The 14,033-nt window shown below is 37.0% G+C and overlaps 1 protein-coding gene across 1 annotated transcript; it reads left to right on the top strand.

Annotated features, from left to right (window-relative positions):
• The first annotated feature begins 436 nt into the window (after window positions 1–436).
• Window positions 437–1,390, top strand: LOC131686228 (uncharacterized). Its single transcript, XM_058970477.1, has 2 exons — window positions 437–658; window positions 715–1,390. Coding segments are annotated over exons 1-2 (489 nt in total). The 5' UTR covers window positions 437–656; the 3' UTR covers window positions 1,202–1,390.
• The last annotated feature ends 12,643 nt before the right edge of the window (window positions 1,391–14,033 follow it).

Below are 14,033 nucleotides of genomic sequence, written 5' to 3'. Positions count from 1 at the left end.
GCAGTGAGTTGATGTCTTATACGCAGCAAAAAATACATTATGAATGTCTAATTTAATGGAAACAAATGCATTTAATTTCTCGTATTTCTAAAAATGCATCACAAGGGATCTGCCCCTTTAGTTGAAGGCATTTTTCATTACCATTCCCGAACATCAGAACGTTCCGTGCCGTTTATGTTGTGTAAGAACGTTTCCATGATGATGATGATGCATTATGTTCTGTTGGCGTGCTGTATCGATGACGGAATATTGACGGATCGTGCAAAGGCACTTAAATGAGACAAAAATGGAAAATATGGGAACATGTATGTATATTTTAGTTTCACAGTGTAGATTTACTTTTATTCTCTCCGCGTGTCTTTATATCTATAACATTATCTTTGGTAAAAGATCGATATGTAATTTGACGTTTTGTTATGTTCACCACTGCAGTGTTGAATTTAATTTTTAATATTGCTAGCTGTGAAAAAGTGTAAACATCGTTCGTTGTTCTTTATGGAACCTATTTTTCTTTTGTGATTTTCTTTATAAATATTGAAATTTGATGTATGTCAGGACTGTAAATATACGATAAATTGTAACTATATTCAAACACGAAAATGCATGCCCAACCGTGACAACACTAGCAAGGGTGAAATTTATGTAGGCTGAACGAAATGTAAGTATATTTGGTTAAGAGGAATAATATACACTTTGACGTATATTGTGTTGCAGGGATAACCTTCAGTCAGCAGTAAGGGACAGCTGCTTGGATCAGAATAGTGCTGCAATCGATGATAGCAAAGCCACCGTTGGCGATCAATTGCTCGACGAGGAGAGTCATACTCCTCTTTCAGAAGCGGATGTGGTGTCTTTATGGTCGGAGGAAGAGTTCGATCGGGACCCGCACAGGGCGCTCTTCTACGATGCCTATCGTTCTACGGTGGTCACTCCAGAACTAGATGACTCGACGGAAAATGCAGAAGCAGGGCCTGGTGAACAAAAACCATTGTCTCTAATGGATGATTGGGAGTTGTGGGATTATATGGATGAGGAGACACTGAAAGAGCGTCTGAAGAATCACCCAGAGTTGCTGGAGCAAATCACTCGGAAAAGGAAGCGAAAAGCGGTGCTCGATGAGAATGACGACGACGATCTTTGCGCGGTGATGGAACGTCACGCTAAGGTGACGAAGTTTAATGAGCACGCTAAGGTGTACTAGGACGAATCTGTAGTTTCCGATATTTGTGTTTAATTTTAGTCGATATTTTTAACAACTCCAGATTGTGGGCTATCAGAACCTATATTACAGTGTATAGATATTAAATTATTTTGAACTTTAAATTTGTACATCATCATTTTCGTTATTGTAAATATATGATTTTTGAATTGCTTCATGCTATGATTGTAATATCCTTGTGCAATAGGTCGATTAAATCGGAAATATTCAATTGTCCACAAGGTCCTTTTGAAACAAAAGTCCGAATATATTGTAAATTTCTTGTTATTTGAAAGCACCGATTATATATTGGTGCTATTCAGCGAACGACATTACTGCTTATAACTGGCAAAGCAGAGCCTTCACATAACAATTTAATTGTGGGATTATATCCTTTTGTTCCCGTAAAATACAGTTCACAACGAGGATAGCTATAATTCAGCCTGTGTGGTCAACATTTAGGTTAATTAAGAAAACTTCGTGACATCCATACTCAATGTTTTAAACTACTATAGTTAGACCATCGATATAAATGCATCACTCGTAATTTTTCATGAAGGAAAAAATACATTGTGAATGAAAAGTTTACGTGGACAATTGATCCGATATGGGTATTTTCGGAATGGACTTGACGACTAGGTGCCAGAAATTGATTTTTGACGTAATTTTGAAATCCAAGACGGTGACTTCAGGTTAAACGAAATTCGCTATGCGATATGGATATTTTCGGAATGTTCTTGACGAGTAGATGCCAGAAATGTATGTTTGATGTTATTTCGGTGACTTCAGGTTTAGTGAAAATGGCTATAACCTAATCAATATGGGTATTTTCGGAATAGTCTTGACGAGTAGGAGACAAAGGTCAATGTTTGACGTCATTTTGAAAACCTAGATGGCGACTTCCGTTTTAACGAAATTCCCGCATGAAAAATCTGGGCGATCTTCCAAAACTTGCTCGAATATAAGGGGCCCTATTCTCACAATCACGTCACTTAGTGACTAGAAGGAAATTTTCTTCTAGTCACTAGGTGACGTGACTGTGACAATAGGCGCTAAGATCTAATCATAAACCAGCGAAATGCAAAATATTTTTATGTGTTCATCCAGAAGAGCGTGGTGAAGTTGGAAGTGAGAGGAGAGAAGGAAATGGTGTGAGTTGGGGGTTTGAATTGATTCAAATTAAACGCATTGCTTAAATTCAAATAAAATCAACTGTTTAATTAAAACTATTTGCACTACAACGTTGTTGCTATCTTGGATTTCAATACGGCGTCAAACATAAATTTCTGACACCTACTTGTCAAGACCATTATAGCGAATTTCGTTAAACAGGAAGTCGCTGTAGGGATTGAGAGAGGAGAGAGAAAAACATATTTGAAGTTGAAGGCGCGAGAATGCGTAAAGAGAATATACAGGAGCGACGGATAGAATTAAACGAATGGAAAAAATTTCGTCAGTTGTGTTATTGACTTTGAGTGAGGAAGTTGTGCTTTTGGGACGTCCGGACACGACAGTCGCCATGTTGGATCTTAAAATGGTGTCAAATTCTGGCACCTACTCGTAAAATCCATTCCGAAAATACCCATATTGATTGTGTTATAGCGAACTTCGTTATACCGGAAGTAGCCATCTTGGATTTCGAAATGGCGTCAAAAATTAATTTCTGGCACCTACTAGTCAAGCCTAGAGTCTGTATACAATATAGAGTCCCGTATAGAGGAATGCGCAACACTGCGTAGAATACAGACTATTTTTTTTTCTGGCAACCGAAATATTTGCTGTAACTTTGAGTGACTTTGATCAAATCACAAAATAAAATCATACTGAATGAAAAATTAAGCAACTTTATCGTGGCAAACGGAACATCCCTGCGAAAACCATTTCAAACATTATTTCATCTGATTTACTGAATGCTATTTAATCAATGAACAACGTGTTTAAATTTATTCAAAGAATTCGAGTCAACGCAGGACTCAGATTATTTTATATCTTCCTATCTGAAATTCATTCATCATCTTATAAATTAGACGATATAAAATGGTTAATGAACTTAACCGAAGGCATCCGTAAATCAAACAAATCAAATCAGATCAGATCAAAAAGAGTACAGTGAACAGATGGAAGAAAAAGTAAACCAGGTGGTACCAAATATAGTCTTGGTCTAAAATGTCTTCCTTTTTTCAGGTGGATCTTGTGGAGTTAAAGAATTCTGAAGATTTTTGACGATAGCGTGTTCGATAACTCAGAACGTAATCTAGTGTACCATATTGCAGGATACATTCTTAAGAGTGTCCCGAAAAACTATACTGTTTGTGAGGCATGCTTTACACCATGTATTAGTACAACCCCATTTTAAAACAATTTACAAAGTATACTATACTTATAGATTTTAGCGAAGAAAATATTTCGAGACGACACGAGTCTCGTCACTTGTAATGAAAACGTTTCATCAAACCTGGCAACACTCATGAAATCACTTACCATCAGGGATGCCAAGTGTTTTTCCAACAAAGCTGTAATATTTTTTGAAAAAATCTGGAATTGTCTGGATGGCCTAAATTTTTGTGGGAGAGTTATAAATGGTGCAATTTATTAATGAAACACATTTGTATGTTATCAAATATATCGCAGCTTACTGAAAATTCGATGATTGCGCCACCAATCTGACCAATCCAAACGCTTAATTATATTATATTATATTATATTATATTATATTATATTATATTATATTATATTATATTATATTATATTATATTATATTATATTATATTATATTATATTATATTATATTATATTATATTATATTATATTATATTATATTATATTATATTATATTATATTATATTATATTATATTATATTATATTATATTATATTATATTATATTATATTATATTATATTATATTATATTATATTATATTATATTATATTATATTATATTATATTATATTATATTATATTATATTATATTATATTATATTATATTATATTATATTATATTATATTATATTATATTATATTATATTATATTATGTTATATTATTATATTTACACTAACAATCACTTGTATATTCTATGCCCTCAAAATCCCTCTCACTCCAAACGTTCAAACGTTCGTGGCATTCGCGATAATACAAACCTGGTCACAAACGCGAACATGCAATTGCAACATGCACACATATCTAAACCCGCGATCTAGCCAACATTAAAACACCCTGGTAATAAAGTGAACGTTTTAGAACCAATAAATTTACAAACGCGGTCTCAAGAATTAACTCATCGCTCGCGTGCTCATTAAACGTAGGGTGACCATACGTCCTGATTTCCCAGGACATGTCCTGGTTTTTGGTAGACTGTCCTGGGGTCCTGGGACTTCGAGGGAAATGCTTAATTTGTCCTGGTTTTTCTCTTCCAAAGCAAAAATAATTCATCGCTTGATTAATTTTAATCTCAACGTAAACAAATCGAGCCGGTTTCGTGGACCAAAATCTGGGCGCTATCTATGTTGATGAAACGATTAATAGCTGAGCTTCTTCTTCGTTTAAATCGTCTTTCAATCCGGAACCCGGCGAAACAACTTTTAAAAAGTCGCGTCGACGTTTGGGTGACTCCGCTTATTCGGTTTTCTAGGAGAACAGCGCTGGACGACGCTGCCAGGACGATGATGCGAACGATCTCAAAGTAGATCTGCTGTGGTTTATGGACTTATCAAAGGGAGTCATACCTTGGTTCACCGTTGACTTTCCTTGAGGTGGTTTGCTCTTGGTGTTTAAAAACTCTGGAGTTGGTGTCACTTTGAAACTTCCGTTATTTGAAAAATATTTACAATAGTTATTTTAAAGCTACGTGTTGCTCGCGGGAAAATTTGTCACTTTTAGTCCTAACGTTTTTCCTTATTCTTCTATTTTACGGCGTAAATTTCCGGTGGCCTTAGAAGGGCGAATATCCCATTTATTTACTTAGATATTTGGCCCTGCCACTTCAAGACTGACATATCTGACCAAATTACGAATTCTCGCTTACAATCCTAATCCAGTCCCGTAAGGGTTCACAAGTATGCGGTTACATTTTTACTTAATTTTATTACTATCCTAACCGCAGAGAAAGTGAGAAGGAAAAACCAAAGCTAGCTAGTCGGACTGCATATAGCATGCTTATATAAATTAGGTGCAGGAGGTTGGTAAATAGACAGAATGATCCCTTTTTCTGTGTTCTTTTCATACAATTTTCGGGATTTTAAGATCAACATCAACCTTCCCTACGCGATGCAGCGATGCATTTCTTACACACCGCTAGCAATGAATAATTATCTGGTTTGCGCACCAACAGTTGCACATTTACTTAAACACCAACCAATATCTCATGGAAGGCTACTGATACTGTTGATGTTTCTGCTGTACTTTAATGATGTACTTTTAGTGCTGAAGATTTCACGACTGTCCTTCGCGAATGATCTCTAGATATTTTGTCTGATTCGCTCAATTGAAAAATTTCCAACACCTGCATCCAGTTTTCGTTGTTTGGTATAGAAAGATCCGCATGTGGGTAAATCTGCAAGGTATGTTCAAGCAGAAAGTATCGCCATTTTTTTTTTAATCAACGGGAAGGGCAGGGTCCCATTACGACTGTCCTGGTTTCTTACTCGTATGATATGGTTACCCTACATATACGGCAACACTGGTACCAAAAATAATTATTTTTTCTAGATTGCCTGACTAATTTCCTTCAAAATGTATCTAACAGATTGTTTATAGACCTAATGAAGCCAATGATATGAATAAATGTTCATAATTGGTGATTTTTTTTTCTATGGAAAATTTTCCATGCACGATTATGACACGCCATACAAATTTTGCCATCAATATACATCTATGTCACGTGTGAGTGCGACTTATGTATACATTTATAGTGAAAACTCGCAACATAGTCAACTGATCTTTGTAATATTTGAGAGATTAATACTGAATAGATAGAAGCATCGATTGTATTCTCTGAATTGTTTATACCATTTATAAGTTTCAAGCTATTCAATCTAAAACTTTAAAAATCGTTTTTCTAGGAACGTGCTAAATGGCGCTTGTCATAAGATTAGCACAACAGCGACGAGTTACGACCGACCGCAACCATAACTGCAACGTATAACTCATCCTCAATCGGACTGCGACAAACAAAACTTAACCCTTAAATGCATACTGTTGCCATTTGGCAACATACTGAATTCCGTAATATAAAGCTTTAACAAGAGGTATATATTGTATCCATCCAGAAAAATGAGCATCAAGGAAAAATGAGTTTCAAGGGTTAATATTTATCTCCCAATTGTACCTTTTTTTAATCTCTCAAGAGTGCCTCATCAATATCGATGAAACAATGGTTACAAGCGCTTCTTCTCGGCTTAAATCGTCTTTCAATCTGGGACCCGAAGAATTCCCTTTGGTACCTCTGAAAAGACACATCGGCGTTTTGGTGCTTCTGCTTCTACTTGAGTTCTCTTGCTAGTGGCTTTTTTTCGTCTTACTGGAAATCCATTCCATAAAAAGCAAAATATCGTGGAAAAATTTCATTGAGCCCTCCCTCGAGCTGGGGATCATGGAATTACTGCAGGGTCGATACCAGTACTTAATCAGTCGTTCTGCTTGTTAACAGTGCAGTGAATCAAACGAACGTTTTTACCTAAAGTCTGCTGTCTGTATGTACCGTGCTAGTACTATAAACAAGCAAAGCAATGGAATAATAATATTCGTCCAAAGCCAATGTGAACAATAAAGCACCGTTGCTTTCATCGGTGCGATATCGATCATTCATTTCAAGATATTTGAAACTCAACAGCAAAACTCAACAGCAAATTTGCAAATGCAGTTTAGACTAACGGAAGTCGTCGTTATACAAGCCCACCACACTCTTTACTGATATTGTTTAAAACTTTGGCCATAACGGAAAGCTACGCTATGGAAGACAACATCCAACACGTCGTTGAGCATGATAATATTAGGACCAAGATACCCGTTTATATTGACAATGATAAGATTGATAAGCGTCTGCACGATCTACACCTGGGTACTATTAATAAATTTATTACAACCATCATGTCGGAATGCGTAACGGTGGAGTCCTTTAAGTTTGAAACCTGGAGAAAATTTTTCTAGGTATTTCCAACGGTGTTTGTTTCGTGAGAATGCGAGTGACGGAATCTATTCCTTCATATCTGAACTTTCAATTCATAGCAAAACGCGTGATCTCAAATCACGTTGTGCACGTGTGAAGGACAGACCCCCGCGAGCCCTTCGCTGTTACACAAGAAGACACACTACGAGAAACCATGTACACAAACCTCTAACGAAGTAATATCAACCAGTGTTACGAAATTTCAAAATTATTTACCTATTTCTGCTTGCATTTACCGAAACCGACAGTCAGATTCAACGCCTCTCTCATTCATTCACTTTCCAACTGACTGAAATTTCATGCAGAATCGAATGCTTGAGTGCAGAGGAAATATAAATTCATTCACCAACCAAAGCATTCATTTGTTATTATGTCGATAGTTTGAAGGCAGAAGTTAGCATCTTCTACATTTTCGAGCATAAGTGAACTGCGTAATCTATATCTGGTGCACTTTTGATCGATAATCCCTCTCAGAGCCAGCATAGAAATAAAATTCACTTTGCTTCTGAAACCGAACATGTCCGTACCTGAAAGCGCTGCGTCGGGAGAACGAATGACGATGGAAACGAATAAAAAATTTCATTCATCGTAGCGGGCATGAATTGAATTTCGTTTTCTTTCAAGTTCATGCAACGATGTCAACTTTTTTAAGCTCTGATATCAACTGCAAGCATACCCATCACACAGCCCTTCATCAACATCAACTAAATCATAAACCACCGGAGTTGCAGCTCAGGCACCAACGAATACTAGAACAACAGAACCTACGCAGAACGTGAACGATCATTATGATGCGTATACTACTTCCCAATCAACTGCCAGCACCACCGATAATAAAGTAAATAACAACGAACACGGATAAGCGTTCGTGACCACTGGGCCCCACAAACAACTCAAAACGGGTAATCGTGAAAGCCCATACAACATTAACAGCGAGGATAGCATGAACGAAAACGATAAATCGAGAGAAGGTGGACTAAGTGATCCACAAGCAACAAGAGGCAATGAAGTAAATAGATCTTCAACAAGAAATAAGATCTTTACGCAAAGCAACAACTCGCGTACACAAGATCTGATGGATATACAATAAAATGCGATTTATTTATAATTATTTACATATTGATAATATTAAAAGATCCACGGCTCAGGTAATGCATTGAGGTGTGTCAAATAAATGAAATAGCTAATGGACGATTAACATGCCTTCGGGCCTGGACGCTGAACAGCAACTAACCGCCGAGACATAACAGGGAGTATGGAATGTCGCGCTCAAACAAGTGCTGCGAAATTTCAAAATCTGTTACTTATTTCTGCTTGTATTTACCAAAACCAAAATTCAGATTCATCGCCCCCTCATTCATTAACTTCCCAACTGACTGCAACTTCATTCAGAATGGAATACTTGAGTGCAGGGGAAATATAAATTCCTTCACCAACCAAAGCATTTATTTGTTTTTATGTGGACAGTTTGAAGCCAGAAGCTGGCATCTTCTACATTTTCGAGCATAAGTGAACTGCATAATCTATATCTGGAGCACTTTTTCTCAATAATCACTCTCAGTGTGTGTCAAAATGTAAAAAAGTCAATTTTCGACAAAAAATTATTTTGACATTACATCGACGTTTGGTGCATTTTAAAGACATTTGGCATCAAAAATGCAAATTCGATTTTAAAATTTTCCTTTACTCTCCTCTTTGAAAATTGAGTTGCTGCGTCTATAGACTCAAAAATCGTGGCAGGTGGCCAAAGCGACTTTGGTTTGTCGATAGTGTTCTAGACTGGCAAATCCAGTCAATTTTGCACCCATGTGCATTGAAAATGTCCAGAACTATTGATTTTATACGTTGAAAATTTTTCTTTTGTGACACATTGGCTGACAGGGGGGTGCATTGAAAATATCCGAAACAACTGGTTTTCATCTGTCAATAAATTGCCTTTAAAAAAACTCTTTTCTATATTGTTGAAATTTTTTCACCTTCGAAGCGCCGGGTAGTCCTAAACCTCAAGAATTTTGTTATGTCCTACACCTCAAAAAAAATTTTTATTTCTAAATTTTCAATTTTTTGGTGTATTCCAGTCAAAAAGGACAAGTTGCTGGCTAACGGGGGGCTATTTGCCAACTCGGATGCGATAATTGTCCTTCAATTTGCCAGCAAATTTCTGGCAATTAGGGGGCTATTTCAAATGCCACATCTGGGCGATTTGCCGCCGTCATTTATTTACCGCCCAACCCGCCCTTAAATCGCCCACGGAACGCGCCATTTAATCGCCCTTAATTGCCTAATATGAAAATTAAAAATAATACTTCGGATTCGGATTCATTATCTACTCACATATACTTACCAGTATACTAGGTAATCACCACCAAATTATAGGAAGAATCAATGGTGAAATTGGTATTGAACTCCAAAACTTACCACAATCTGACGTTCATTAAGACTCTAGGTCAGAGATCTTGTTCCACTATACTTACACACGATTCCAGAATTTCCCACATTCTTTGGTTAAATGAAGTGCACTAGACAAAAAAAAAAGATGGGTGGGTAATGTCTAGGACATAACCGGAGTGTCGTGACTACTCGTTTGACTTGTAATTCAAATCGAATGATACTCAATGAAATATGTGGGAATGTTTCAAGTTATTCTTTATAATAATTATGGTGGTTCTGAAAAGAACCTTTGTTGTTGGCGTCTGCGTTGATAGGGGATGCGCTGGATTCTAAGCTCGTTGAGACATTCATTCATGAAATGAACAAATTTCATATTTTCTTGCTTTGAACTATCAATGTTAAAATCTCTCGAAACAACCATCGGAATCTTTTCCGTACAGAAATGAACACGCTTAGCGAAAAACTAGGGGCGGGTAATGTCCGGGACATAACCGCGATGCTCATATTCTTAAAATTCTGCTTGTATCTCCTTCAAATGGCTAAATTTTGCGCATTAAGTTCGATTCACCGGGCTCAGCGAAATTTTCCTGGGGATCCCGTTCGTTAGTATATTCAGCAAAACAATTTTATTACCGAGTTCTCCGCGTTGAATACAGGTCAATAATTTCATATAATGATTTCAACAAGCAGACAGTGTACATGTATGACAGGTGGGAGTGCTCTGAAGTGGTTTTAGTGGAGGTAACAACATAAAATCATGTATTGGACATTTTACAATGATTCTCCTTAACCCTGCAAAACCACGGGGTTGGCAGCAGAGGGTTAAAATTGTTCTATAAATTGCAAAGTTATTGCCGCGTTGATCTGAAAATTTGTCATTTCATTCATAAAGGAACAATCATTGAAATTATGTCAATTTATGCTTTGCAAGATTTGAAATAACTTCGAAGTGTGGTCACGACACCCCTGTTATGTCATATACATTACCAACCCATCTTTTCATCATTCGTTTTGGTGTAGCTTTCGCTTAGTGGCAGAGTTGCCACATTCACTGATTTTCTTGGAAGGATTTGCAAAAACCTTCGGGTTTGTAGATTGGAAAAACATTTTCTTATGATTCACTGGTAAAAGTACAGAATTACCAAGCGCAAACTTAATACTAGTTAATAAAAGAAACTTTCTAATTAAATTCTTTTTCCATTTTGCCTTTGTCCTAATAAGGACGGTTTGTGGATAACTATGTTGATTCAAGACGGGAATCTTTTAAAACAATTCAAACCTTGCCGACGATTGTTTTTACTGCGTACATCCGTATGATCTTTCCCCTTTCGCAGCTCACACCGAATGAGCACGGTTTTCATCATGGTGTTCCTATTTATTGACTTTACAATGCAGATGGAAGGACGTCCTTTTGTTCGATAAATGAAAATATTTTCATCATTCGTTTTGGTGTAGCTTTTTCGCTTAGTGGCAGAGTTGGCACATTCACTGATTTTCTTGGAAGGATTTGCAAAAACCTTCGGGTTTGTAAATTAGAAAAACATTTTCTTATGATTCACTGGTAAAAGTACAGAATTACCAAGCGCAAACTTAATACCAGTTTATAAAAGAAACTTTCTAATTAAATTCTTTTTCCATTTTGTATTCGTCCTAATAAGGACGGTTTGTAGATAACTATGTTGATACAAGACGGGAATCTTTTAAAACAATTCAAACCTTGCCGACGATTGTTTTTACTGCGTACATCCATACGATCTTTCCCCTTTCGCAGCTCACACCGAATGAGTACGCTTTGCAGCCTTCGATGTTTTGGTGGCATTTTTAGTGGCAGTTACTACCGCCTTTTCAGTGACTGCGTTTCTTAGCCTTTGGCTTTTTGGACTTCTCACCGCCACCACCTCCACCAACGTTTTTCTTCTTCTCTCCGGTGGTAGCTGATTTGATTGGTCGTCCGATGCAGCTTCTCACGACCACGCACGTCTGTTATGCACTGCGTCTTACACACGTCTGGCTTAGAGAAAAGCTGCGACACCCCTATTTATAGGTTTTATCATTAATGTTGATTTCATTTAAAGTAGTTTTCGAACTATTTAAACAAATTTTATATAGCAAAGAACGCATCGGTAGCAAGCATTGAACGTTTTCCTTCCGATTTATGAAACAAGATTGGCAATCCGTTTTGTAGAAGAAAAGTTAATAAGGTTCAAAATGTACGTAACGCTTTCGCTAATATGCACTACGATCGCTTTCTCGCTCGTTCTCGTGGCGTGCATGAGCCTTTCCTTTCCGTCCGACTTCTAATGGCTTAACCAAAATTAACATTCCGGCTTTCCCCCACCAACTGCTCTCGTCAAGCAACCCAATACGAATAATCATAGGAACAAACATGTAGTGGACCTTTATATAAACTTTTCATTATTTTATTGTTCATTTGCTGCACCATTTTGACGGCTCTGTGCGGGATGGGCTGAAAATTTTCACTTTTCCGAGTCGTTTTCGAAAGATTTTTCAAAACACTATTATTCCGTTGATAATGAATATCCTACATATTCCAAAATTTAATACAACATTGGTACAAATATTTTCGACAAAATGCCGAAGAAATTGATTAAATCCATTCAGTACAACAAAAGATATAAGCGTTCAAAATCTTACATCATTTTTCTTCCGAAATTTTGAAAAGGGGCCCCTATATTGAAAGGTAAGTCGTTAGTCACGACAAAAGTACAAGGGAAAACACACCAATTGTTCATTTCATTTCCATTTCAGCCGCCAGAAAATTTGTCTAAGTATTGAAATTGCCTTTATCGCATTAACAAATTGCATTTGTTCCGAGGGGCAATTAGCACAGGCGAGTTGAGTCAAACGTCAAACTTTTTAAATCGCCTGACCATGTTCATCCACATTTTTGACAGGGATATTACAATCTACCATGTATTGAAAGCTTGTACGCTCACTAGCGCCACATAGTGAGAGCTTAGCTTAGCTTAGGTAGACTGCCCGTAGTTACACTTTGTGATTGACCAAATGAGTAAAAATGCACAATGAACCAATAGAATTTTACTTGAGAGAAATAAAGCATTCTCACTGTTCATGTTTACTGATTCAACACTTTAATAAACTGGTCAATAACGACGCCGGCCACGACCAAGGCTGTTCTACCGAGGAAGGGAAGAAATGTTAGTTCGACACTTGCTTTGGTCAGAGACCGAGACTACCTCTGCATCTCTACGAGAATGTTCATTAGAGTGACAGAAAAAAAAATGACCCCCATCGGCACCCCCGAATATTGCAGTAATTCTTCCAAACATCTCGATATTCTATCTCTCTCCGTTGAAAAGTTAGTGTTGGCGCCATCTATGCGGTCACAGATTGAACTAAAATTTTCTAACCAAAACATAACTCGTATTGTGTACTGCAATTCTTCCGAACATACTATTCAGCTAAATCTAACCATTAATCCACAAAAATGTTTAGTTTGTTAGAACCTAGTACTGATACAGTATCATGCACTGCTAGGCCCCATGCAAAACTGACTCAGACATTACTTCGTTAAAAGTTTAATAACTTTTCCTATTGGAGTCGGATCGTTTTCAAGTCTTCAACAAAGTTGTAGATAATAAAATTATCTTCTTAAGTTTCACTTTTGGTGATAATCTGATGTATACAGTGCCACCTAGCGGCGAAAATGTGAGCAAGATGGTTTTCTTCATGTAAATTGTCGAAAAATCCCATACAAACTTCAAGCACGTTGGTCCGGTAGCTAGACTTGTCCGATTTGCTTCAAATTTGGAGCAAGTACTCCTGGTGGGACTAGGAATCGACTCACCGATTGAGTTTTCAAAAATTCATTATTTTTCTGGGCAGTCTAATGTTCATGCTTACGTATTGTTAGAACGTATACCTAATATTTCAGTATTTTCAAACATGTGCATTGAAAAAGTTTTAAATTGTGCGGGGTGTATGTTTTTTGGTATCTCTGTATTTTGCAACTTCACCACTAGCTTAATCTTAACAATTGCGCTAGTTATTAAAAAAGAAAGAAAAAACAGTATTACGACTCCTCCACGTGAGAACCCTATGTCAAAAGACAAACGGTCCAAGAGACTACAATACATATCCATTCATTCACTCCCTTCGTCATAGTTATTCAAATAATATGCCTTTGTCCGGCGCTTTACTTTTGCTCACTAGCGTCACATAGTGAGACTATCCCAAACTAATTTGACACCATTTGTCCTTGATATCTCGAGCAACTTAGCTGAAGACATCCTCCTTC

Source organism: Topomyia yanbarensis, chromosome 2 (genome assembly GCF_030247195.1).
Source record: "Topomyia yanbarensis strain Yona2022 chromosome 2, ASM3024719v1, whole genome shotgun sequence".
In the NCBI taxonomy this organism is placed as follows: Eukaryota; Metazoa; Arthropoda; class Insecta; order Diptera; family Culicidae; genus Topomyia; species Topomyia yanbarensis.
Note: the sequence above shows the minus strand (reverse complement) of the source record. Positions and strands in the feature narration are given on the sequence as shown.